Here is a 23596-nt window from a genome sequence, read left to right on the forward strand (position 1 = left end):
TGGATATTTACGAGATGCGAGAGAACGCCGACGTTTAATTGTAGGTACATCCACCACCCATAGTCTCGTCCGTGCCCCAGACTATGCTTTCCATTGCCAGAGTAGTAGTTCGAGAGCGATGTGACAGAAAAACGAAATAAAACAGAAAAGGGGCAAGTTAGTAACGAACTGCGTAGTTGCACAGGCACGCCTCTTTAATACATATCTTGGTCCCAAGAGACGGGGACGTGCTACCTACAAGGGGTATCTATCGCGAATCTGCGACAAACCTCAGGGTGTGACAGGGTCAGATACCTGTTCCCGACATTCAGGAACCTCGATTTTAGAAAGAGTGGTAGACGGCTCCCTGGGTAGTAAGGTAGAGACACTGAGAGACGTCCATAGCCGTCTAGCATGTGCGAGACAAGGACCCAACCGGACTTTGGCCCAAACTATTGGGACGTAAATGGACCATGCTTGCAGGACCCGTGTGCGACTCAAGGTATCGTATGCTCGAGCCGAACAAGTAATATCATAAGCCGAGCACTTCTCCGAGGGGCTTGTATGTATCTGCGGCCGTTCTGAGTTGATAGGCGTCTTAGTCTATTTCGCGACTTATCGTCAAGCGTTCGACCTGGTTACTTAATGTTTATAATATCTAGCGATATTTATTGTTTACCTAGGCCCTTAGCATTGGGACGGTATGCCACCGTTGCAAGCCTCTGTACGACATGAAAATTACAATTGCAGGATACGTCCTGTTGATGATGGCTTGTACATCAGTTTTGCGGCGACAAAATTATCGGTCCCCTACGCTAGCTATGTACGGCCGTATCTAAGATCTGAGCGGAGGTGTGACGATCGAGTCCTGACGTGCCTAGAATAAGAACCTTGGAAACTCGTGTGAGGGTGTTGCTAATCTTATATATACAATTCTGTACTTACGCATGTAGTCTGCTCTTCAAATTCATTCGTAGGAGAAGCTCTGGTGTTGGATATCTAAGGCTCTTTACATCTGTAATGAGAGAGGTGAGGATTTATATGCAATCGTAGGGGTGCTTCTCTTCAATTTATTTATGAGCTTCGGAATTTGGGGGCCGCAGGATCATACAGGTCTGGAGTCGTCAGCCGATGTGATAGAAGACATATGTATGTATGTATGTACATACAAACACACATCGATGACTTTGAGGGTGCCGAGGGTGAGCTGCACGAGACTCATGTAAATAGCTTCCTGTAACTCGCAAGTTACAGTAGCACATGAAGATGGTCATACATACTGTATTCATATACTGCTGCGTACAGATACGGCAAGCCGGAAGAGTAAGCCTTACATGATCTAGATAGATGCCTCCAGTCTTTACCGTGTGACTGCCTTTCTACACCACTGTAGATGCGCCGCAGCATCATCAAAATCCCTGCGACAAGGTCTCCCCCACTGCCAAGGGCGATCATCATACGAGAGTACATACATGGTAGATGGTACATACCTATGATCGTACACTCCTCTAACACTATTTTCGCACACTCCCATACTGATTACCGGAATGGCTAATGGATATCTGGATAGAACGAATGTGTATGCATACATGCTTTTAAGAAGGTGTCGAGTTGAGATGGAGCTGCTGCTGCGTGACGAGTGCTTCTCGAAGCCTCATCATCAAAAGAGGGAAAGAATCTCACCACTTGTAATTTTTTCCATGGGTATCCTTGAACGAGAGTGTTAGTCCTCACAAACAACTTACGTAGCTAAGATCGACGCTTTCTACGTTGTGATACCTCCGCAAGCTAGTAAACAACGAATGGCATTGCATGAGCCGGACTTGACGAAACTATACGTCGACTCTAGATATGACTTTCCTCAATTATAGTCGACGTTCTGAGCACGGCGTGTTGCTATTGAGTTTGAACGACATGGATGCCATCAGCTCTATCGTCCATCCTTCTAACACAACTCTCTTGAGTTGACAAGGGATTGCTATTTACTCACATAGAGGTGCTATGCGTGTATATATAGGTACCTAATATATAAATATCGTGATTTCATTCTTGCTCGAATTCATACCAAGTTAGAATTTATAGTTAATCATCCCCAAAACAATAGAAAGCAGCTCATACGCAAACTCCGGATGATATACCGAAGCCGACTAGTCGGTATATGCTAGTAGCATGTGGAAAAGGACGTCACTACTATGTGATGATTCCAAAAAGCTCTAGTAAAAATATATTCCTATATGTTATGACCTAGCAACCTAGATTGTCGTGCCAGCCTCCCTCTGCGGCGTCTTAATCGCTGTGTTCTGGTATGTTGCTTTTCTTTCTAGAATGGCTATTTCTCGCGCACCGGAGAATCGTTGTCAGCATTCCTACCCGAGGGTGAAAGGACCGAATAATTTTTTTGAAGAGATACAGCAAATGTTGGCTGTCGCAACTGTTCACCGATACGCTTTACAAATTGCTTAGCCCCGAAACTGATAGGAGGAAGAAGAATAAGAAAAGAAAAGAAAAGAAAAGAAAAAAGAAGATACTGCCAAGATGGACAAGGGGGGCTCTCCTCAACCATCCCATCTTCCCTGATTCGGCTCCCAAAGTCAAGGGTTGGGGTTCCACTAGAGGCGGCTGATGCCGTCGTCTATGTATTCTCTACCCCTTCTATTTTGGAACCTACCACTACACTATGAGATGAGCAAATCTCGCCGAGTGGTACACATGTCGGTTATATGTATTTAGCACTTCTACGGAGTATCAGTTCACGAGGGCATGGAGCGGCGGGCCACCGCGAACTCCCAGGTCATCCCACCATCCCAAGCAGGCTAGGTTCTTTCAGATGGCTGCCCACATCCTCCATTGACCTGCGGAGATCGTCCAATAGCTGCATGAGTTAGCGGAATGAGTAGCTAGCCAATAATATTCCCAGTCTCTTACCCTTTTCCGGTAATTCCCACTTGTCGATCTACACACGACTTACACCCGCGTACCCATCTCCAAGCTCCAGACAACAGGCGTCTATTGATAGATCGACTTAACCAAGAAGAAGAAAAGAAAAAGCATTTGACAGCGGGAGAATTTGATGTTTTGGCGTACCTACATTACCTAGCTCTCTCACCAATATGCTTGGTCCTATGCCTATTAGCGCTTGCGAGTGCGATGTTGACTTTACATCTGTCCCATTTCATTAATTTTTAAGCCCATGGTCGACTGCAATCGGAGCTAAGAGAATTATGTATAACTACCTAGGTAGAAATTATCAAGATATATCAACACACCTGCTTACATGTACTTCATGCACAATATCTCTGTACTTGCAATACTGACTACCTACTTTCTGCCAGTTAAGGACTGGAAGTCTCTAAGTTCGCCTACTTGGCTACGTTTTCTCAACTACTCCAGTCCTAAATCATACAACGTAGTGCAGTCTAGCCTACCTACGTACGCTGACACGGAGTTGCGCCATCTTTCATATACACCCCCTTCTAAGTCGTGTAGGTTTACTCATCCTTGTCCTGTCATTCCCATCAGTTCATTGCTCCTTTAGTATGTATCCTCCACCACATACCCCATGCTTTTTTTGCTCTTGGGCCTTTTTGTTTTTTTTTTTAATAAATTTCTTCTTCTCACGCCCGTCCCGTTACATGCTACTATAGGACCTTTCCTTTAGTGGTCTACCTGGTATCTATCCCTTTCGACTAATGCGGGGGGTCCATATCTATCGTCTACCTAATCCTGATTCTGGTGCACGACCCCAAAGTCTTCTCCCCCCCGATCACAGACCCTTGCATGATTTGCAGTTTTTTTAAGACAATTGGATCTCGCATTTCAACGGCCGGTATCCCTGTTCATTACTTCCTCCACCCTCTATACTCCCACTGGATTTTGCATCACCCTTTCTGCATACACAAGTTACTGGTCGACTCAGCATTACAAGAACGTAGAATTCGAGATTAAAGAAAGACGTATACTCTGAAGGGGCATGGAAATATACTAGAAGTCTGCCGTTGTCTACCTGAGCTACCCGGGAAATTTTAGACGGAGTAAAGAAGCAGGAAAAAATTAAAATAACAATAAAAGTAAAGCAGGGGAGGCTTGAGATGAACAACCGAGAAAAAAAGGTACATCGATAGTATATATTCCTGTGTAATGCAATGGTCTCGACCGGCCACAGCATAGGAATCTTGACTACAGCCCCATTACTTCACAACGGCGATCCGAGAAATGTGTCTTGCAACTTATTCCTCTCGTCTCTTTATCAGTTCCTATTCCCTTCGAAGAACTTCCCTCCATCTGGTTCTAGCTTGAGGATCAACGTCTCACACACACACACATACACATATTTCAGAGACTTTCTTCTGAAGCCCGTTCGTTTGCCGACAGCTTCTCCGACAACTTGCTGTTCTTTAGCCCGTTTACCTGTTCGTTGTTGGCAACTCGTGTCTTTTGGTTCAAGCTACGACACGAACCACGCGGGACACGCGAACCTCTCGGATAGCCACCTACTTCTGATTGCAGCCCTCCCAACTCACCTTCATGCGAACACGTTCGGGCAGGCTGCATACGAACAAGCTAGGTATCCACACTCAACCAACTTGAGTGTACACGGTACGTTATAGCATCTTGTCACTCAATCCCGCCAGCTCAACTATCGCTTTTATCGGCATAATCTCCCGGCCTGATTCCCATAACTTGTATAGCGACGAGGCTCTCTAGGATAAATAGGCCGTACTCCCTCCTAACTAACAAGTAAGAAGAAAGCAGAAGTACTTGTCAGGCAGCCGGACGGACAGGATAGCAAGGGAGTTGAGTATCCTCTTTTGGGGGTGGGGAAAAGTTTTGGATGCTTCCACTTTCCGAGACTCGACTCAGAATCAGTTTGCCAACAGCTTGTTTCGACCAATGAGTGGCTCTAGACTCATATCTACTCCTGCGAGCTAGGCTGTCAAAGACTGTTAGGCCTATTAGGAAGGAAGAAAGAAGGGGTTTTCATATTAATCCCCCCCACGAATAAGTCGGCGGAGCATCCTGCGGTTCTAGTCTATTGAGATTCAAACCAGTCAGTTCTTACAGCGGCTTGTTTCTGAGTTTTCAGCAACTACGGGTTCCTATTCCGCTCGCATAATTTCCTTGGGTGCCTGTTTCACCGACTCGCCATCAGGAGAACAGTCATATCAGATCTCCCCGCAAGCCTGGTATCGCATAAGACAGGCGGCACGCGAGAAGATAGCCATTAACCCTCTCATCAGGAACTCCAGACGTTACCTGTACAGGATCTAGGGAGATACTACTTTATAGTCTCAACATACGAGGCCCTTCGAACTTCTGCAACACTGCTCCCGAAACAGGTGTTTGCTCGTCCCATTTGGAACGTATCCCATTCCATAATCCCCTAGACTTGCTCGAAACAGGCAGCTTAATGTCTGCCGTCAAGTTTGAATACCCGACCTACAAGCTGTTCGAGGTGAGTCAAACTCGAGAGAAGGCATACAGCTGTTGGAAATGTACTGACCGGGAGTTATAGCCTCAGTACCATCCCCAGAGGCCAATAATCGTCGATACTGACGCGCTCGAGTCCCCCGAGACGGTGATTCTTAGGTACGAGGAGGAGGCCGCAGCTAGAGCGAACGGAGGAGACCTTCGTGGGGATTCCCCGCCTGGTCTCCTGTCTATGTCCACGTATTCGAAACCACAGCCGCCCCAGATGCATGGTAAGTACTTGCTTGGTCGTTGTTTTGGTTAGAACCCAAAAATCACAGGCCCTGTGCTTTCGGTTCTAGCAAGAATAGCATTGATAGTGATGGATTTAAGAAATCATGAAGCTAACTCGATTTCGAGCCGCAGCGTTTGATTCGTCGAGATCGTACCAAGATCCTCACTACCAATACTCTGCTCAGCAATTTGCTACCCAGCAACCTGAAAATGCTGCTGCACAGCTCAACCAGATGGCCTTCGCGGCAAACGGCTCCGCCGGCCAGTACATGACGCCAATCGTAGCCACGCTGATCTCATACCAACCGACAGCGGGCATATTTGGAACTAAGGTCTTGATCAAGATATCGGCTCCGTACGATCTGATCGCGATCACGAGTCATTTCTACCTCGCGTTCGGTTCCCACAAGAGTCCGGCACACGCTGTTAGGGATACAAGTGATGCGAGCGGCTTTGGTTATGCAGTCAGCGGAGACGCACCGCAGCTTGAAGACACGAGGAGTCCCAGTCCCAACGTGCCTTTATCACTCCTGATCGAGAGCGCAGCCGGGCAGACATTGGCTACGATCGACGTCGGCACGTTCACTTATCATGACACACCAGCCGGGAGTGCAGAGGGCCCGCCTGAGGATGTCACGCGGGCGAAAAGGGGGTCTAGATCACCTGAACAGAGGGAAGTCCCTACCAAACAACAAGAACCAGACCATATGGGAACCGACTCTGCTACAAATACATACGGCTATGCTCCCACTGCACCACAGACCGTCGCGTCCAACTATGACACGAGCTACTCAAACAACGACAACATGATCGGGACTTACCATCGTTCGTCCTACGCAATCGACTACCCCCGTCCGCCGCCGCTGAAAACTCCTTCGTGGAACTCATATGGCCATTCTCTCTCGGCACGGAGTCCCATTACGGGCGTCAACCATACAACAATCAGTCGGCCGAGCAATATAGCGACATTACCGGCACCAACAACATCTAGTACCCCGCAGCTAATCCGAACGAGCACGCTACAGGCGTCCGGGCCGACAGGGGGTGGACAGCTTAACCCGTACGCTCTCTACTCGACTAAGGCGGTGTTGAAGATAAACGGAGATCTCGAGTCGATGGTATCAGGGTGGACTCAGGACGAATGGGAAGATCGAAGGCGGATCGTCATGTTCAGCAAGAAGCAGCAAGGCTCGACCCTTTCGACATCATTCAAAGCTGTACCAGTCAACGAGCGACCGCAGAATGGCATTTTCGTCAGTTGCATATACTGGGCGGAGAAAGAAGAGTGCTTTGTGACGAGCGTCGACACAATCTCCTTGTTGGAGCAGCTCGTGGCTGCACCAAAGATGTTCACCGTGGAAGAGAAAAATCGTATCCGGCGAAACCTGGAAGGGTTCCGTCCCCTAACGGTTAGCAAGGCCAAGCCAGAAACCGAGGAGTTTTTTAAGATCATAATGGGCTACTCGGTCGTAAAACCGCGTAATATTGAGAAGGACGTGAAAGTGTTCCCCTGGAAGATTTTAAGCTCCGCACTTAAGAAGATCATCTCTAAATATGTGAGTACAAGCTCTCAGCTCTCTGGTAGCCAGCTAGCAGCTACTATCTTCTTCAACTCCTTCGTGTTGTTATATAGGACTCCCGTCGCTAACTCTACCATCTAGTCTGCATCGCCTTCATCTACGGTACCCCCTGGACCGGGGCCGACTTTACTCACGCCTGTTAGTAGCACGAGCCCGGGTCTCTATGGACCACCGCATACACCGACGGTATCCGACGGCGGCTATTCTCACCACGACTCGCATTCGATGCCATCGCCACGCTCTCTAACAGGAGTGCCCTCGACATGGGCCGCGTATCCCGGACGAACAATATCCCCTGGCATCAAGTCCCACTCTCCCCAGGGCATCCACATCCCCAGCCTTGCTCCTTCATATAGACATGCAGATACGAGACCGCAGCAACACTTACCGGCGCCGCCAAGCTACGGAATGGCTCCCCAGACGCAGCGCTGGGACCCTATTTCCGTTTCGAGCGGCTACGGCGATGCCTCAACGGCAGCTTCCGCCTACGCGACGAGTCACCAGCATCACCAAAGTCATGTGTACGGCACTGGAGCATACGGTGATGTCAGCCACCGGGAATAGCGGCGTGACTACCGCCGCCAGGGATGAAGTTGGTGTGACGCCGGGCGCGTCCCGCGAGAGGACGAGGGTTGCAGGATGGCCATCCATTCTTCCACTATCAGGGAAACAAACAAAGATCAACCGTAGTCTAGAGCGCGGAATCTAGCTCGGACATCCGTATCATGCTTTCCTGCACATAACCCCCTCGCCTTTCATTATGCCGCTGTTAAATCATACGGCACTAGTATGGTGTGAAGCGGGAGATGGTTCTGCATCTAGGACGGTCGAATTTCTTAGGAGTTAAAGGAGAAAGAGAGAAAGGGAGAGAGTGTGTGTGTGGTGTGTGTGCGTGCGTGCGTGCGTGCGCGCGTGTGGTTCGTGATGGGGAGCCATGCTAGGCTCGAACCTAGAAGATGGAGAGTGAGGGCCATTCGTATGATGGCATATGCCAAGTTTGTTGAGGGTTGGTGGGTGTATAGGTTTTGTAAATCGTGTGTGTGGGAAAAAAGGGGGGGGGGGGGGTGAGTTCGGCCAAGGTCAGCTGTCGTGAGGTCAACCAATCATAATTCAACCCGGCACTCCAACTTGATCGCACGATACCAAACGAACTCACCCCTGTTTATCTCCCGGTATCCTTGCCTCACCTCTTGGATTTATTCCGCCATGAGAGCCGCCGCACCCGTGACAACTTCAAGCCGCCCCCTGCCCCATGCTCCAAAGCTCGGGCTATCTCTCTTAACAAGGCTAGGTGCATTCAAGCTATTGCCACCATCGTCATTACCACGTCTTATTCCCTTCTCGGGATCGGGGAGGGCTAATCTGGGGGACCATGGATCGACTTTGCATGGCTAGTCTCGAGTGACTGATTGGTCACAAGCATGTCGACATGCAGATGCACCCATGTGGGCAACATGGATCGTATCTATGTCTAGATGTGTGTCTATCGGGTGCGCGCCGCTGCCGCTGCATGATGCATATCATCTGCGTCACGCAGTCCTTATTTCAAGCATCACCGGGAGCTGTCTCTTCAATAATATTTCGAAACCTGGGGTCCGCATTGTCGTATTTTCCTCAGATTTAGTCGTTTCACGACAGCTACCTGGTCTCGAGGCTTGTGTTATACCCTTGGCTTTGCAGATGATCTACACACAATGCACTTCATGATAGGTAGTCTATCACCAGACTCCACTAACATCTTATTTGATACCACAACTGGGGTATTGGGGACATGGTTATGGATACCAAATAAACGAACATTTACCGCCCATATACAACCCCAGTCTTCACCGAAGTTAGATGCCTGGTGATGTCTGCATGCTTTTCTACGAGCACAACGAATTGTTATCATATTAACAAAACCTGTTGCTTAGCCCAAGGACGACCTACTTTACCCCCCCTTCTTCACAACACATCAACCCGCCCTGGGATTTAGACCGTACACTACTTGTCAGCCTTATTATACTACCCTTCTACTTCCTACGGTCATTTTTTGTCTTTTACCTGTCCTTGTCCCGGGATTAGGATGCCTAAGAAATGGGATTCATCTCTTCCGAGTTTCGGCTTTTTGTTTTGTTCTCTGGTCGACCAGCTTCTACGGACTGATTAAGTTCAGGCGTACTTTCTACGACGACTTGGCTTATTCATATTTCATTTCTCTTCATATTAAAGCTAGGCACCTCTATTCAGATGTCTAACCGCATACATTGTCACTCATTACCTTTTTCTTTTTACGACCTTTTCTAATAAATTCCTCTTCTGGGCTCCAGCTAGAGCGGTCACGACGCCCCCGCGGCTCCGGCTGGACAATTCGGTGGACTGGGAACCCGCAGCTCCGACCAGGTTTTAACACGGGTAGAGACAGGAGGTAGAAGGATTAGGTACCTATTTAGAGAGCGTGATATAGGCACGCATGGTAGTTTGATCGGTTGGTGTCTTTTCTGTTTAAAGCATTTTATACCCTGTTTGTTTCGAAATTCTTGTAACTTTAGCTCGCTGTTTTATTCTCTTCTATTTTTGCTCTACTTGCTTTACTAGATCAATACCTTTAAGTCAGAAATGCATTTCATCGGGTGTCTATTTTACGGACAAGTGTATTTGGGAATCGGGGACTACCACGAGAATCTAGATAAGATGATATGGTCTGATTTATTATTGGGCAATGGGAACTACGGCTGGGGCGCAATATGTTAAGAGGCGAAGGAAGAGAAGCAATAGATGCATATCAAGGATTAGATGGCAGAAGGCGTTTGAGGAACATAGTTATCTGTCTAGTCTATCTAGGTGTCTTTTAACTTATTTATGCTGTTTGCATCTTTATAAAACAACCTCAATATACGAATACTTATAAGATTGTCAATGTTCCTCAAGATTTTATTAACACTGGATACCTATTTATAATCACAGAAAGAAGGGACTACTATATTTCAGCAGGGTGACATTTTCCCCTACAATCGTAAGTCCTCCATCATGTCGGCCAATGTTTGCCATCTTTGATCGCCCTCCCACGAATCCTTGGCCTTCCCCATTACGCTCCTAACCGCGCTTCTCGCCTTACCCTTCCACTTAGTACCGATTGTATCTATGCGTGATCCATAATTCTCGTACGCCGCTACTAGCTCCGATGTCCTTTGAACTACAGCATCCCATGCGTCTGCATCTGTTAGCCAGCTCCCATGTTGGCTTTCTGCGCCGCCAGATGCTGACAACGAGCTCCCGACCCCGCCGACAGCCGTCCTCCACGCCTTCTCCGCAGCGTCCAGTGCCCCAGTCCAGTCTTTCTTCCAGGCACGAAGGCGTGACACCAGAGCCCAGGATGCCGAATTCGTCGTAATGAGGGATACGATATCATTTTCGAAGAGTGAGACGATCTTGCTTTCGATGGTGCCTCTTGCTGGCTCGAATATTTTCCCTTCTTCGATGTTGGTGGGGACAGGCGTCTTGGTCGCCTCTCTAACCAGGAGGGTTAGGATATCAAGATCTAATGCGTCTTCGCTCTTGCGAATGCGGATTACATTTCTAACTCCGAGAACTACATCTTCTAAGTCCGGATTCGGCGAGATACTTGCCGCCAGAGTGATTACGTTGTCCCAAATTCTCCAGTTCGAGTCGGCGAGTGTTGCTCCACGCTTAAAGGCCACTAAGGAGTCATGCAATATATTATGTGCGGACTTTCCGAGTTCCGCGGCGCGCTTCGTGCTTGTCATCCCGTCTAAAGAGTCGGAATCATCCTTGCCAAGTTTTTGCTGCCGGTCTCGTGTCTCCGAGATGATTTGGCGATACCAACTTAACAGTGAAGTTCCAAGGTTGCTCCAAGTCTTCGCATCTTCACCACCGGAAGTGTTATTTGCGCTTGAGATTGCTCTCTGGAACGCCTCAGCTGCGTCGGGGAAGTTTCCAAGACGAAGCTCGATATCACCAAGTCTGCTCCACATGTCTGAGCTTAACCGATTAACTCCAACAGCAAGTTTGTATGCTTCTCGAGCTTCTTCCCATTTCTGCGTTCGGAGATAGAGCTCACCGAGCGACCTCTGCGCCCTTGAAAACCGTCTATTGGAAACATCCCATGCACGTTGATAGTGCTTAGGATCATCCTCTATGTCTCCCAGTATGCAAAATAAGCGAGGGGCATTGGGAGGTAGGGGAGAGCGTTCTGAACCATAGAAGTCAGACGCTTTTAGAGATGAGATATCGAATTCGACATCGTCCCCGTCGTAATCATCTTTCGGATTCGCGGCGCTGTTAGCATCAGGAGTGCGATTGAATAACCGCCATCGCACGATAGCCCGAGCTTTCTCCTCACCCCCGCTACCCCGACCTTCCTGATCATCAGCCGCCGCGCTACTTGCTAGACAGAGAGCAACTTCTGCCCACAGCCGTAGGCGTTTGAATATCTCCAAGGCTGAGGCAAGTGACCCAACCGTCGTCCAGGCGTAGGCGAGCTCGGACTCGAGGTGCCAACGCGGTGGAGCCGACAAAGCATTGACATACCGTAGCCTCTCCTGCGGCGATGCTGACTCGGCCGGTTTGGGAGCAGGGAGAAATGATGTTGGCTTTTGAAGGTCGTCCTGTCGACCCTCCCCGCTATCAGGCGTCACTTGGATGGCGGGGATATCGGGTGTAGCTTCTGGCTTATTTGCACCTTGACGTCGCGTCCCATCTAAGCCATTGGTCTCTTGCATATCCACGATGACCTGATCCACAAGGGCCTGCATCTGCAAAACTGCACGTTCAACAGTTCTACTTCTGTTCAACTCAATTCGTGACCGTACGAGAAGGGCTTGGGTGTATGTTTGCCAGTTGGTTGACTTATCGTCAATCACTCGGAGAGCGAAGGGTAAAATCTCTTCCGAAGTCAGCGAATCAGCAGGCGAAAAGGTATCCCTCATGGTTGCTTCTGTTAAAAGGATGATGTGGTCCTCCGGAAGAAGCTGCGGTTGTTCGTCCGGTTTAATATCCTGTAATTCAACTGGAAGAAGGGAAGCTCGACTGTCGGTTCCATGGTTATCAAACTTGATGTTCTCTAACAAAGTATCATCGTTTAGGGGGAGCGCAATAGGTGTGGCGTTGGAGGCGTGGTGTTGTTCAGGTATTGTAGGAGGTAGCGCATGGCTTTTGGCAAGTACTACGAGTTGACTGATATTCTTCTCTTGAAATCGTGTACGCTTTCCAGGGGCTCCAGAAAGAGCGTAAGAAAAGCCACTAATCTTCGTGGCGAAGTTCAGGGCTTCTCGAGCTTTTGCGTCATTGCCGAGTAATATATGACAGGCTGCCTCTTCTAGAAAATATTGGATACGGTACTCTAGAGGCCATTGTGACTTTTCCGAGACTTGGTCTGTCTCTGCCGGTCTAGTCACAGAAGTGTCAGCTTCTAGAATACTTTTTTCAATAATCTCCTGGAGGGTTGGCACGTCTGTCCAGCGGCCGCTTTTGGTGAACAAAGACCCCGAACCTAGCGAGGGTTGGGTGATGAGTTTATAATGCCAGAGGTGAATCCTCAGTCGGGTCCAGGAGAGATGTAGCGAGATAGAATTCTGCGAATCAGACCAGACTTCAGGTAACTCAGTTGGTAATACAAGGCCTGTTGTGAAGATGAATCTCGACAAGCAAAAGAGCTCTATATGGGGTATGTAAGGATATGGAGAAACGCCGTCCACCTCAAGCCAGTTGAGACACAGCCTCCTGAAAGACGTTATAGACAAGTCTAGGTCTACCGACTTTGTGCCAGACTTTTCCTTCTCGAAAGCCGAAACAAAAATAGCTTCAACTGGGCTAAAACCTTGGAGAACTGGACCTGTAACATTTGTCTGTAAGAAAGCCCCTAGAGAAGCTAGACCAAGGCGGATTATCTCAGTAGCAACGTGGGATTTCAAGTGAGTCTCGTCGAAACCCGATTTGATTTGCTTCTCGGGCGATTGCGCCACTATGTGTTGGACAAATTGGGTTATTATACTCTGCGCTGGCTCACTATTAAATGGTTCAAGGAAAGAAGAATTCTCAAAAGATCTTTCGATCGAGATGAGTGTATCGGGTGAGAACTCGTTGTCCACCATCTTGAACCTAGTTTAACCTAACGTATCGGTATTCCCGTATCAGTGTATCAAGCCTTTAAGGCTTATGGCATAGAGTAATTGTAATTGTATTTGCCCAATTTTAGAATGGAGATGACGGTGAAATTAAAATCATTATGCGTAGTATAAGATATTAACTTCGTAATTCGGTGGAGAGTGGAAGATATATCAAATGATAAACATCGTTAAGACGTTTACAAATATGAGTGGCATTAGAAAAGGATTTGATACCTGTAAATGTAGAATGCAATGTAATCGATGGCGGGGGAGGGGCAATTTTGGCATTTTCTCTCTCTTTTTTTTCTCCTTTTTAAAATTTCCCCTTGACTTATTATTTGACGTCAGGTGGTCTGTGCGGGCTATTGGTGAATACTTAGGTACATAGCTCTTACCCTTAGTACAGTAAATACTCGATATAACGAATTTTAAAAAACAAGGACTTCAATTCGTTATAGGTAAACTGAATTCGTTATATACTAGATTCGTTATATCCAGTATTTACTGTACTTTACCCCTTTAAGAGGTACCCGGGCACTAGGGAACATTTACAGAAACTGGTCCATTAGGTTCTTATAAAAAATCACAAACCGAGAGAAAGAATTTTGGTCTGGGTATTATCATTTCATCACTTCATTCAATACCTATTTGAGTAGACGATAGCAAAATCCTTGAGCACCGAGCTTGAGCACCGAGCTTGAGCAACCTCGGTGCTAAGAAAAGAGTTGCAGTTTGCATCGTGAAGCTATCTGAAAGTACAATTCCCCTTGTCCATTTCCGCACTAGTCGGTATACACAGACGATATTTAAAGTCATAAGGGCTTCATTAAATATCATTCATTACAGGCCCACCTTTCTGGTCGATATTCGTACGCCACATCTGCTACCGGTTTGCTTTATTTCTTCCCCTTCTTTCGGCCGGGTACGACCTTGAAGCCAGCACCTTGCATCAAACTGGCATCATTGGTGGTCTCTTTGTAGCTGCTCTTCTTGGCTACCTCGTTCCAACCACCTGCTGTGCTTGACTGCGTGTCTGTAGATGGGCTTTTGGCCGGCTGCTTCTCTACCACGCCCTTATCGGCTAGCTTCTTACGCCGAATAAACTCCTCGGCAAAGTGACGTCCATCCATCGTTTTAGAGTTGGCATAGATAGCATCCGAGATAAGATCGCCCGCAAGAGGGAACCCTATCAACGTGTTGGCGAAGGCTTCGACTATTGCGCATCCTCGTTAGCAAGTGTTATCATGAATGTGGTTTTATATGCTTTAACTTACTGTCCGTAACACCTGTGATTCCTTTAGCCAACTGACCGTGAAGCCATTTGGTAAACTCCTCCATGGCTTCCGTGTGGGCAGGGCCGGCCGTGGAATTCGACGCCTTGACAGCCGGTCGTGATGGGGGGGTTACAACGGTAGCCGCTGGCTTAGAAGCGCTCGGAGGTCGCACCTGTGAAGAAGGGCCGGTTGGTGCCTTTACTTTACCTCCAGCTCCAACTGTAGCCCACCCCGAGGTATTGGCACTGGGTACTGGATTAGGGGCAGAGACAACATTGGTTTTGCTGGCGAGATCGGCGTATCGCTTTCCGACGCTGGATACGGGTCCGGTCTGTGAGGCTACCTCTTTCGCTTTCTGCTTGCGAGCTTCCTCTTCGCGCTGGATATCGGCCAATGTCTTCTTCTTGTCTAAGATTTGTGCCTGAGCCGTAGGTCCAGCCGCCGGTGTCTTCCCCGGGGCCGGTTTTGCCCAGGGGCTGCCGGCCGTACTAGGATTGACAGGCGACGCGGTTCCCCACGTGCTGCTTGTAGGTAGACCTGGAGCAGCAGCCGCCACCTTCTCGCGTTCTCGAGCTGCCTCCTGTTCAAGCAAAGCACGTCGGGCAAGAGCCGCTGCCTCCTCCGCCTTGGCCGCCTTCTGAGCTTCCGCCTGCTGAATCTCTTTGAGGCTAGGTCCTTTATGTGATTCTAACCCACCGTCCTTAGCCCACGGGGCAAGCGGTGGTGGTTGAGCCGCAGCTGACGACGGCGTGATGTCAGGTGTGCCAGATCGAGAACTCGTAGCATATTGCTCTGGTAAATTAGATTTGACACGTTGTGGAGCAGGAGCAGGTAAAGGTGTAGCGGAGGGAGGCGGTGGGAAAGGCATTGGGAGCCCGCTGATTTTTGCGGCAACTGCAGCAGCTTGAGCATGTTGATATTGCTTTGCTAAGACAGCCGACTGGTCATCCTCAACTTGATGGCGGGCAGCATCTCCGCCGGGGGATTGTTCAGAAGCCGATTCAGGCCCAATAGGGTGTGTAGGTGAGCTCATTTGCGGAGCCTGCTCGTTGGACTGATTACGAAGAGGTGACGCTTGTCGTCCCGCCATTTCGGCATCGTGTTGTGCCCTAAGCTTTTCGAATTCCTGCAAGCGCCCTCGAAAGCCTTCTACGTCTTCGCTGAGTTCATTAGAGTTAGGGAGCTGGCTGCGCACACCTGCTTCCGAAGTGGGCGCACCAATGGGCTGTGGTGGGAGGTTGCCGCCTATCGCCCCCGTACCATGGAGGCCAGCCAACATCTGGCGTTCTGGTCCTGACAGACGAGCTAGGTCGTCTTCCCTGAACATGTCTAGTCCCTGTCCAGAACTACCTTGTACGGCGGCTTGATGTGTAGCTGGCGCGTCGAAAAAAGAGCCCGATGTTCCAATGGCACCAATGGGGGGTTGAGGGGGCATTGTAATGGGCGATGTGATGCTACCAAAACTCGGTTGACTTTGGAGGCTGTGAGCGCTTGAATGATGATGCAACCCCGGGACACCGGGCATTGGGACTCGGCCCATTGACTGCTGGGTCGCGTAATATTCGCGATGGCGAGCCATCAAATATTGCTCTTCCTGTTTGCGTCTCTCGAGATTGTTCTGCTCTTCTGCTGTCAAGGTCCTACCAAAACTAGGAAAGGCATTAACGAGAGGCGGCTGTATCACGCCACCCGAGTTAGAGAAAGGACCAGTCTGAGATGGTGGGCCGTGAGGTATACCGATCTGAGGAACAAGGAAGGGCTCTCGAGAGTTGCCGATGCGTCTAATCAATTGGCCCAAAGGCTCGAACTCCGAATCCTCTAATTTCTTAACACGAAGGTCAGGAGTGAAGAAATTGGCTTTATACCAGTCGTTCATTTCCAACCCGGTAAATGGACCCTGTTGCTGACCTTGAGGGTCTAGGTAAACCCATCTCATACGGTCGGGCATGACCATAGTGCGAGACTGGACAGAGGGAGGTTCGGACGTCTGGCTTGCGGCATAGGATGGTGCGTTGCTAGTCGCCGTAAAGGTCTGGGTGTGAGGAGCAGCCGAGATACTATGCAGACTTTCAGAATTGACTGGCGTTCGACTAGTCTCGGCCTGGGCAAACATGTCGGCAAAGATTCCCCTACCGGCTCGCATAGGGCTATCAGTTTCGCGGCCATGATCGCCGGGGGCAGTACGGCCGATAGCACCTAATGGGTTAGGCTGACGAAGGTCCGGTATCGAATCGCTAAGGCTTTCGTTGTCCTGGGTTTGCATCTGCGCCTGCATGGCTGGGGGAAATAGAGAACCGAGCTTGCTTGCTCGACCAAAAGATCCGGAACCACCAAAGCCAGTCGTGCTTGCGGGACCAAACACGCCGCCTAGATTACCAAGGCTTGGGGACTGCAAGTCTCCAACAGGGCCGAAAAGTGAGCCGCCAAAGCCCGAGAAGGGGGCACGCTCGCGGTCTGGCGTACTCGAAGATGGCCAGCCAGTTAGATTGCTCAACGGCGGGTAGGCCTTCGCGCCAACGCTGGATGTCTGGCTACGATCGCTGCCGTCAAACGTGGCATGGGCAAACGAGCGTGGCAGACCCCCGCCGTAGCCGGAGACATGGTCGGCGATACCGGTTGGGCCGTGCTGCCTGTCCCCCACGTCCTCGTGCTCATTTCGTTCGCCCGGGGGGCTTCTATAGGGATTCGTTTCCGACGGACTTAGAGGCGCTTGTTCATGTTCCGGGTGTCCCCCCAAGTTGAGACTGGACATTCCGAAATCACTGGTAGATCCTTTTACCGGTGTATCGTACGAGGTATGAAGAGGCGGATGAGACATTGGAGGAGGACTCGTATCTTGAGCGCCTCCTAGAATAGCACTCCCCGAGACGCTGTCTTCGCCAAAGGGGTCCGTGTCGGTGCGCTGGCGCGGGCGCCAAAGACGGTTAGCATCCGGAGTAACACCTTCACCTGCTTTAGTAGCAATACTATCGGAGCTCTCCTTAGGAATCAAGTGCGCTAAGCGGCTTTCGCCACGAGGATTTCCAGCTCGCTTCTCCCCAATTGTAGATCCAGGAAGCGCAAAATTCCCGAAACTACCTATGCCAGGCAAGGTAGTCGGGGCCGACGTCTGCCAGGGAGATACTCCTGCGAAACCCGAGCTGCCCGGATTCGTATTGTTGCGTATTAGATTACCAAAAGGCAGAGATTTAGCAGGAGCATCTCGCGCACTAGTATCCTCTTCAGGCTCCTCAAAAGTTGAATCCTTCGGGTCCATATTCTTTCGGCCAAACCAGAATGACGCATCCTCTCGAGATGGGCGCGTTGCGGATGTCGGAGAAGTCAAGCCGCCACCACCAGAATATGGATTCGTATCGGTAGTTTCACGTCGTCTTGTACCAGGTCTCGACGTAGTTGAAGGTGAGGCGAGTCCGAAATTGTTTGAACTTCCGTGGGAAAGGGAAGCCTTTCGACCGTTTACCCCTCCTCCCGGGTGATTCCCGTCCTTATTCTGAGCCGGGGGCTTTACAGTAGAATTTACGTCGGATGCGAATAACTATTTGAAATGTTAGTCCACGAGATGACTTATTTTGACGGTCGAGGCTTAGGGCCGCGACTCACTTCTTTCTCGTCGGGGCTCATCTCCTGCAAGCCGACAGCTGTTGTCGATCCTGGTGCATCCCAACAGATATCTGGCTCCTGAGGGGCGACGTGAGACTCGGCAGTCTTACCCCAGCCTCTAGACGTCGTACCATTGATATGTCCCGGGATCCATCCGGGCGCGAATAGAGCGGAGACATCGGGTCGTTGAGGATTGGACTCGTGGACGACGCTGAACATGGAGAGGAGCTGGTCTCGCGAGTATCTAAGAATGCCCGAGTTGTCGAAATTGGTGGAGCCAACCGGCATGGCAGAGATAACGGCAGGGTCAGCAGAGGCTGACTGGTTGGCTTCGGAATTTTGCATCTGGCTATTGAGAGACTGGCTCGAGGGCGTAGTCGATATTCGACGGAAAGTTAGAGTGCCGCCGTTGGTTGATCGTCCTGACCTAGACCTAGAAAAAGGGAAAGAAAGGGGCAATCAGCTTGCTGTCAAGGCAATCCAATATGTCTAATAGTAGCAGAGTAGTAGTAATAGGCAATAACAACGTACCATTCCCCGCTAGTATTATTCCCTCGACCATCACTTCGAGCACCTGATCTCGCATCACGGCTCGGGTTCTGACCAGCAGCTGCTGAGGCGAAACTTGAAGGGAGATTTGAGGGCATTGTCACGGTTACGGGGCTGCAACCTGTATTCAAGAAATATAACCGATAGTAATAATCGGCGAAGTGGCGTGTTGAACTTCGGAAATTCGAGGCGACTCGGAAGAGGATCGAGGATTCAGACGTGTTCCAGTCTAGTTTATTGGTTAGTGTCGCCGTTGCGCGACGAAAGTATAAAGCAAGGTGCCTAGGGTTTATACATACGCGAATGTGAATGTGGATGTAGATGTGGATGTGGATGCAGATGCGGCTGTTAATGCGGTTGTGAATGCTTTCGAAATGCGAGTTACGAGTATCAAATGAACAATACGTTTCATGAAAATGTTGTCGCAGGATTGCGTAACAATAGCCGGTTCTGCTTGGTAAAGCTGCTATGTGTAATAGGTACAGATGAAAGTTGTTGTTCTGCTCTGCAAGATGCGGTGGGCGTAAGAGGTGTCGAGTTTCTTCTCTGGTGACGATTTGGAAATTCCTTATTTTTTTTCTTTCCGCTTGTCGAAATTTCAGGGTGGACAGTAGTTTCCTAGGCAGCTGGAGGGGAAGAAGTACAAGCCACCCGCCAGCTGCCAAGCACGGGGCAAAGCTACATAGGTACCTTAGGAGATACCTAGGTACTTAGCCACAGGCAGCCCACTCCTACTGTACATGTATTTGAGCCAGCCACACACGAAATAACCTTGGCCCACTCCTCCTCGTCGCATTTAGAGACTCTCGCTTTTACATACTCTACAGCATTACTGGCCTTGTCTACTCTAATATAAACCACCCATCCTCAAGGCAAGAAAGAGATTAATTCAAATATTTTGAAATCCAGGTTTTTAAACTAACCTATCAACCTTGTCCATTTCCGACCACTTCCGTAAGATCCAAGTTACTACCTAAGAGACCGCAAAGTAAAATACAAAGGTATTACCTAGAGTCTCTCGAATCAAGTCACTATTTTACCAACGGCTTGAAGAGGTGCAACGGTATTATTTATGCAGTAGTAAATAACTTAAGATGCAGTGTAACGTATCATCAATTTTCTAATTCAACGTCTAATTATTCATTCTATATAGGTCGTTAAGGCCTCCTATATAACTACCTAAGGTGCTCGAAGGATGAGAACAAATCCCTCTTAACTCTAGTTGCTGGACAACTACATCTTCTTAGAAACCCCATTGCTTACACCAATGTTTCATCAACTCGGGTGTAATTGGCTTAGCGGACTTCATGGTTGGGCTACGCTCTGTCGTATGCCTCATATCGAAAATAAAGGGCTTCTGGCCTGCTTTGTGGGCGCCTGCCATCCCTCGATATGAATCAATTAGCTTAACACCTGGGTTCTTGCCTATATCTTGAGCATCACCTGCCTGGCTCTGCTCTAGTCGGTCAACCCAATCCTTAAAGCTAATGAGTTCCGGAATACGATCTTTCCCGTAGAATTCCTGGATAGCCAAAGCAAGCTCTGCCCACGATGTAGCCGAGGGATTAACACCGTGATAGTAACCAGTGATATTTTGAGCGGCAACCTTCTGAGACACCCCGGCGACCTCAAGAACCAAGTTCGCAATACGTTCAGCTGGCGTCCAGTCGACGCGGTCCATAATTCCGAGGTGGATTGGAAGAGCTCCGAGGTATAAGCTGCTCGCAATAATAGAAGGGAGCCATTCGTGTTTATTCCAGCAGCCTGCCTCTGACTCGGGGCCGGCGATTTGTCCGACTCGGATTATCGCAGCTGGGAAATCACCAACTTTCGCAACGTCATCTAGAATAAGGCTCGCCACCATTTTGCTACGCCCGTAGCCGCCTCCTGCGAGCCCTAGATCTTCAAGCCTTTGTTCCGGTATCGTCCCCTTTTTGCCATCCCAATTGTCTGCGGTGCCGATCGACGATATAAACACGACAGCCACGCGCTTAGATGAGTTGGTCGCGAAATCAGCAACATTCCGGACACCTCGAATATGAGGCTCGAAGGATTCAACAGGAATATTAAAGTTGACTGGCCACGCATTGTGAATAAAGCGGTCCGCCTCGTTTAGTAGCCAACCATATACATCGGGAGGAAGTCCAAAGTCCGGGCGTGACATGTCAGCATGTAAGAATTCGGCTTTGGATGTAAAATCGGTACTGAGACCTCGGTCCTTAGCAGCTTGTCCCTGACGTTTGATACCACCATCCTCAGCTCTATTCAAGCAGATAACTTTCTTCACCAATGGACTCTTCACAAGGAGATCCAGCATGTAAGACCCTAGCATCCCCGTGGATCCAGTGAGGAGTACCGTCTGATTCTCATCTTCAGGGTCAGGTCTTCCTTCCCTCTTCCTCGGAACGTTTTCTGTATACTTCTTCCAAAGAGATTTCATTGCCTGGAGTTCGTGGTCCGGGCTTCTCTCGGTGTTCCCATTGTCACCTTCGTTCACGATAGAATAGATATACCGAGCAAGTCTTCGCGGTGTGGGATTACCATAAATAACACGAGCAGGCACCTTCGCTGCGTCGACGCGGAAACCTGAAGCTTCCAGTCCGCTATGGAGGAGTCGGGTAGCAATGATAACTTGTAAAGAGTCAATACCAGCCGAGAAAAAATCGGTGTCCAGTTCGAGTTCCCCTTTAGATCCAAGTTTAGTTCCGAATATATCCTTTATAGATTCTGCCAGTGCGTCCTCAGAATTCATATCAATTTGGGGAGCAACTCCATCGACAGCTTTGTCTGCTTCTTCGTAAAGTTTATCGATCTCTTCCTTATACAACTTCAGCGTGCTTGCTCGTTGTACAGTTCCCTTGCCAGCGCGGTGAAACGGCTTGTCTGGGCTAGCCAATGCGATGAATTGGCGTGCGATCTGTCCGTAGGCGGCAGTTCCTCTATTTGCTTCAGCAACATATGGCCAGACACTATCAAGCAGCTGCTCGGCTTCTTGATCGTTTTTAGGATTTATCACGGGTTCGAGAAGGAGACCAGCTTGGAAGTGGTCTGAGCCGACTACCAAAGCGCCCTTGATTCCGGGATGATCGACAACAATCTCCTCGATGGTCACTGGATTAAGCTTTTCTCCGTTAGAAAACACAATGATATTGTCAGATCTGCCGTAGTATATCCAATGATCCGGGAGAGTTGGATGACGCTTGTACATGTCCTTAGTATCGAACTCGTCGGCCTCCGGGAAAGTATAGAAAACACCCTGAAGACCTGGATGCTTATCTTTTCGGACAATTACTAGTCGATAGACGTCCTCGGTACCTTCGGCCTTGCGCCAATCCGCTCCGATTATATCGGAATTGAATATGAAATATTGCCAGAGCTCAGGGTTCGGCTGAAAGTACATCTGGTGTATCGTATATCTAAGATTGTTAGACCAAAACTGGCCCTAAGCTGCAAGTAGACTTACTCCGTAGCACCGATTACATTGACAAGTCTTATTCCCTTCTTGGTTAATCTGTCCCCGGCCTCTTTGTTAAGATTTCCTGCCGGAATTAGCCCCTCTGGCAGAAGTAGAATTCTTGTCAGGTATCACTAACCTCCGCCGAAAGCAACAATTTTAAGCTTCATCAGCGGTCGAATCCACTCGTCATTCTGACTCATCTCTTCTAGCATCGTTGGCGGAAGCATAGCCCCCTCGACATCTAGATTATCGAGACACTCGACGACCAAGTCAATTGATAAGGGGCGATCACTGACACCTAAGGCGATCGGTGTGTCAAAGTATAATACGGAGTAGATGAAGAGATATAATCCGGCCGCATGGAAAAGGGGCACTTGAGACGTATGAGCAAATCGAACTATAAGCTTCGGGAATCTGGGTAGTTAGCTTACTAGGTGAAAATGTTTTGCGCGATGCCTTTGCAAGCCCTCGTAGCCAAGGTTCGAATCCATTACCGAATGTAGGTAAGTCATTATGAATATCATTCATAGCTATCAGACCCTGCCTGATAACAACCGGCTTCGGGATTCCAGTGCTTCCGCTAGTATGAAGCACTACCAACGGATCCCATTCAGCTTGCTCGAAAGTCTTCTCGTAGGGGAATGGTTCGACATCTTGCTCAGGGAACCAAGTTTCGACGGGGTCTACTTCGATTGCCTTCATTTCGCGTTCTTGCAGCCATGGACGGACTAATCCTCGTAGTGGTTTTGCAAAAGCGAGAAATTGACAGTCCGTCTTATCAAATAGACTTAACTGTCCCTCGAGAGAATTACGGGGAGAGATAAACAAAGCCTAAAATACAGTTATTTCTAGATAACCAATGTTCATGAGAAATATTACCTTGTAGCCGGCCTTGACGGCGCCAACTAGTAATATGACATAACGAGCGTCGTTTGGACCGACATAGGCTATTGTAGGGAAAGAACCCTGCGATGGAGTGCCGCATGTCTCGACGATCCTGTGCGCGATGCGGTTTACGGCGTTCGCATACTCTTTAAACGTAATGGATTTCCAACCATCCTTGGGGTTGTCGGAGCGCGGTACAAGGAACGCCTCCCTCCCAGGATCCACCCCCGCGATATCGTCGATTATATTGGGAACTATCCGACACTTGCGATGCTGATCCTGCTTGGATCCATTTGTCTCCGAGTCTACCATGTTGTCTATTTCTAATGGTTATTCGGAAGTTCGCCTCTCCTTCTATGCTCGTGTCATGAAGGATATAGGTACAACAATTCAGACTTGCCTCCTTTTTTCGGTTGCGATTAATTCAGTAGTGTTGGCCAGGAAACTAATAGGATATTATCACCA

The 23596-nt window shown here is 49.0% G+C and overlaps 4 protein-coding genes across 4 annotated transcripts; 1 reads left to right on the top strand and 3 right to left on the bottom strand.

Moving 5' to 3' along the window:
* Positions 1-5155: 5155 nt before the first annotated feature.
* Positions 5156-7479, top strand: F4817DRAFT_270377 (uncharacterized protein). Its single transcript, XM_049299416.1, has 2 exons — positions 5156-5431; positions 5492-7479. Exon 2 carries the CDS (start codon positions 5784-5786, stop codon positions 7338-7340), a length of 1557 nt encoding a protein of 518 aa, XP_049154844.1. The 5' UTR covers positions 5156-5431; positions 5492-5783; the 3' UTR covers positions 7341-7479.
* Positions 7480-10152: 2673 nt separating this feature from the next.
* F4817DRAFT_350968 (uncharacterized protein) lies at positions 10153-13636 on the bottom strand. Its single transcript, XM_049305011.1, has one exon. It carries the CDS (start codon positions 13349-13351, stop codon positions 10247-10249), a length of 3105 nt encoding a protein of 1034 aa, XP_049154845.1. The 5' UTR covers positions 13352-13636; the 3' UTR covers positions 10153-10246.
* Positions 13637-13975: 339 nt separating this feature from the next.
* On the bottom strand, positions 13976-19387 carry F4817DRAFT_350969 (uncharacterized protein). Its single transcript, XM_049305012.1, has 5 exons — positions 19089-19387; positions 18772-19018; positions 18241-18673; positions 14641-18175; positions 13976-14579 (listed from the first exon to the last, which is right to left on the bottom strand). The coding sequence occupies exons 2-5, from the start codon at positions 18885-18887 to the stop codon at positions 14263-14265; spliced, it is 4401 nt and encodes a 1466-aa protein (XP_049154846.1). The 5' UTR covers positions 18888-19018; positions 19089-19387; the 3' UTR covers positions 13976-14262.
* A 176-nt stretch (positions 19388-19563) lies between these two features.
* On the bottom strand, positions 19564-23443 carry F4817DRAFT_368789 (acetyl-CoA synthetase-like protein; the record flags this gene model as incomplete). The annotated part of the gene is made up of 5 exons (XM_049307277.1): positions 19564-22205; positions 22253-22328; positions 22383-22619; positions 22678-23077; positions 23126-23443. The coding sequence occupies 5 exons, from the start codon at positions 23441-23443 to the stop codon at positions 20033-20035; spliced, it is 3204 nt and encodes a 1067-aa protein (XP_049154847.1). The 3' UTR covers positions 19564-20032.
* Between the last annotated feature and the right edge of the window lie 153 nt (positions 23444-23596).

The sequence above is a fragment of the Daldinia loculata genome (assembly GCF_022478755.1).
Source record: "Daldinia loculata strain CBS 113971 unplaced genomic scaffold F4817scaffold_73, whole genome shotgun sequence".
NCBI lineage: Eukaryota > Fungi > Ascomycota > Sordariomycetes > Xylariales > Hypoxylaceae > Daldinia > Daldinia loculata.

Excerpts from the sequence above, each read along its gene's own strand:
- F4817DRAFT_270377 (XM_049299416.1), top strand. The coding sequence starts at position 5,784 with ATGAAGCTAACTCGATTTCGAGCCGCAGCGTTTGATTCGTCGAGATCG.
- F4817DRAFT_350968 (XM_049305011.1), bottom strand. The coding sequence starts at position 13,351 with ATGGTGGACAACGAGTTCTCACCCGATACACTCATCTCGATCGAAAGA.
- F4817DRAFT_350969 (XM_049305012.1), bottom strand. The coding sequence starts at position 18,887 with ATGCCCTCAAATCTCCCTTCAAGTTTCGCCTCAGCAGCTGCTGGTCAG. Across the intron at positions 18,674-18,771 it reads AATAATACTAGCGGGGAATG|GTCTAGGTCAGGACGATCAA; the intron begins GTACGTTGTTAT and ends CCCTTTTTCTAG. Across the intron at positions 14,580-14,640 it reads AATCACAGGTGTTACGGACA|TCGAAGCCTTCGCCAACACG; the intron begins GTAAGTTAAAGC and ends GATGCGCAATAG.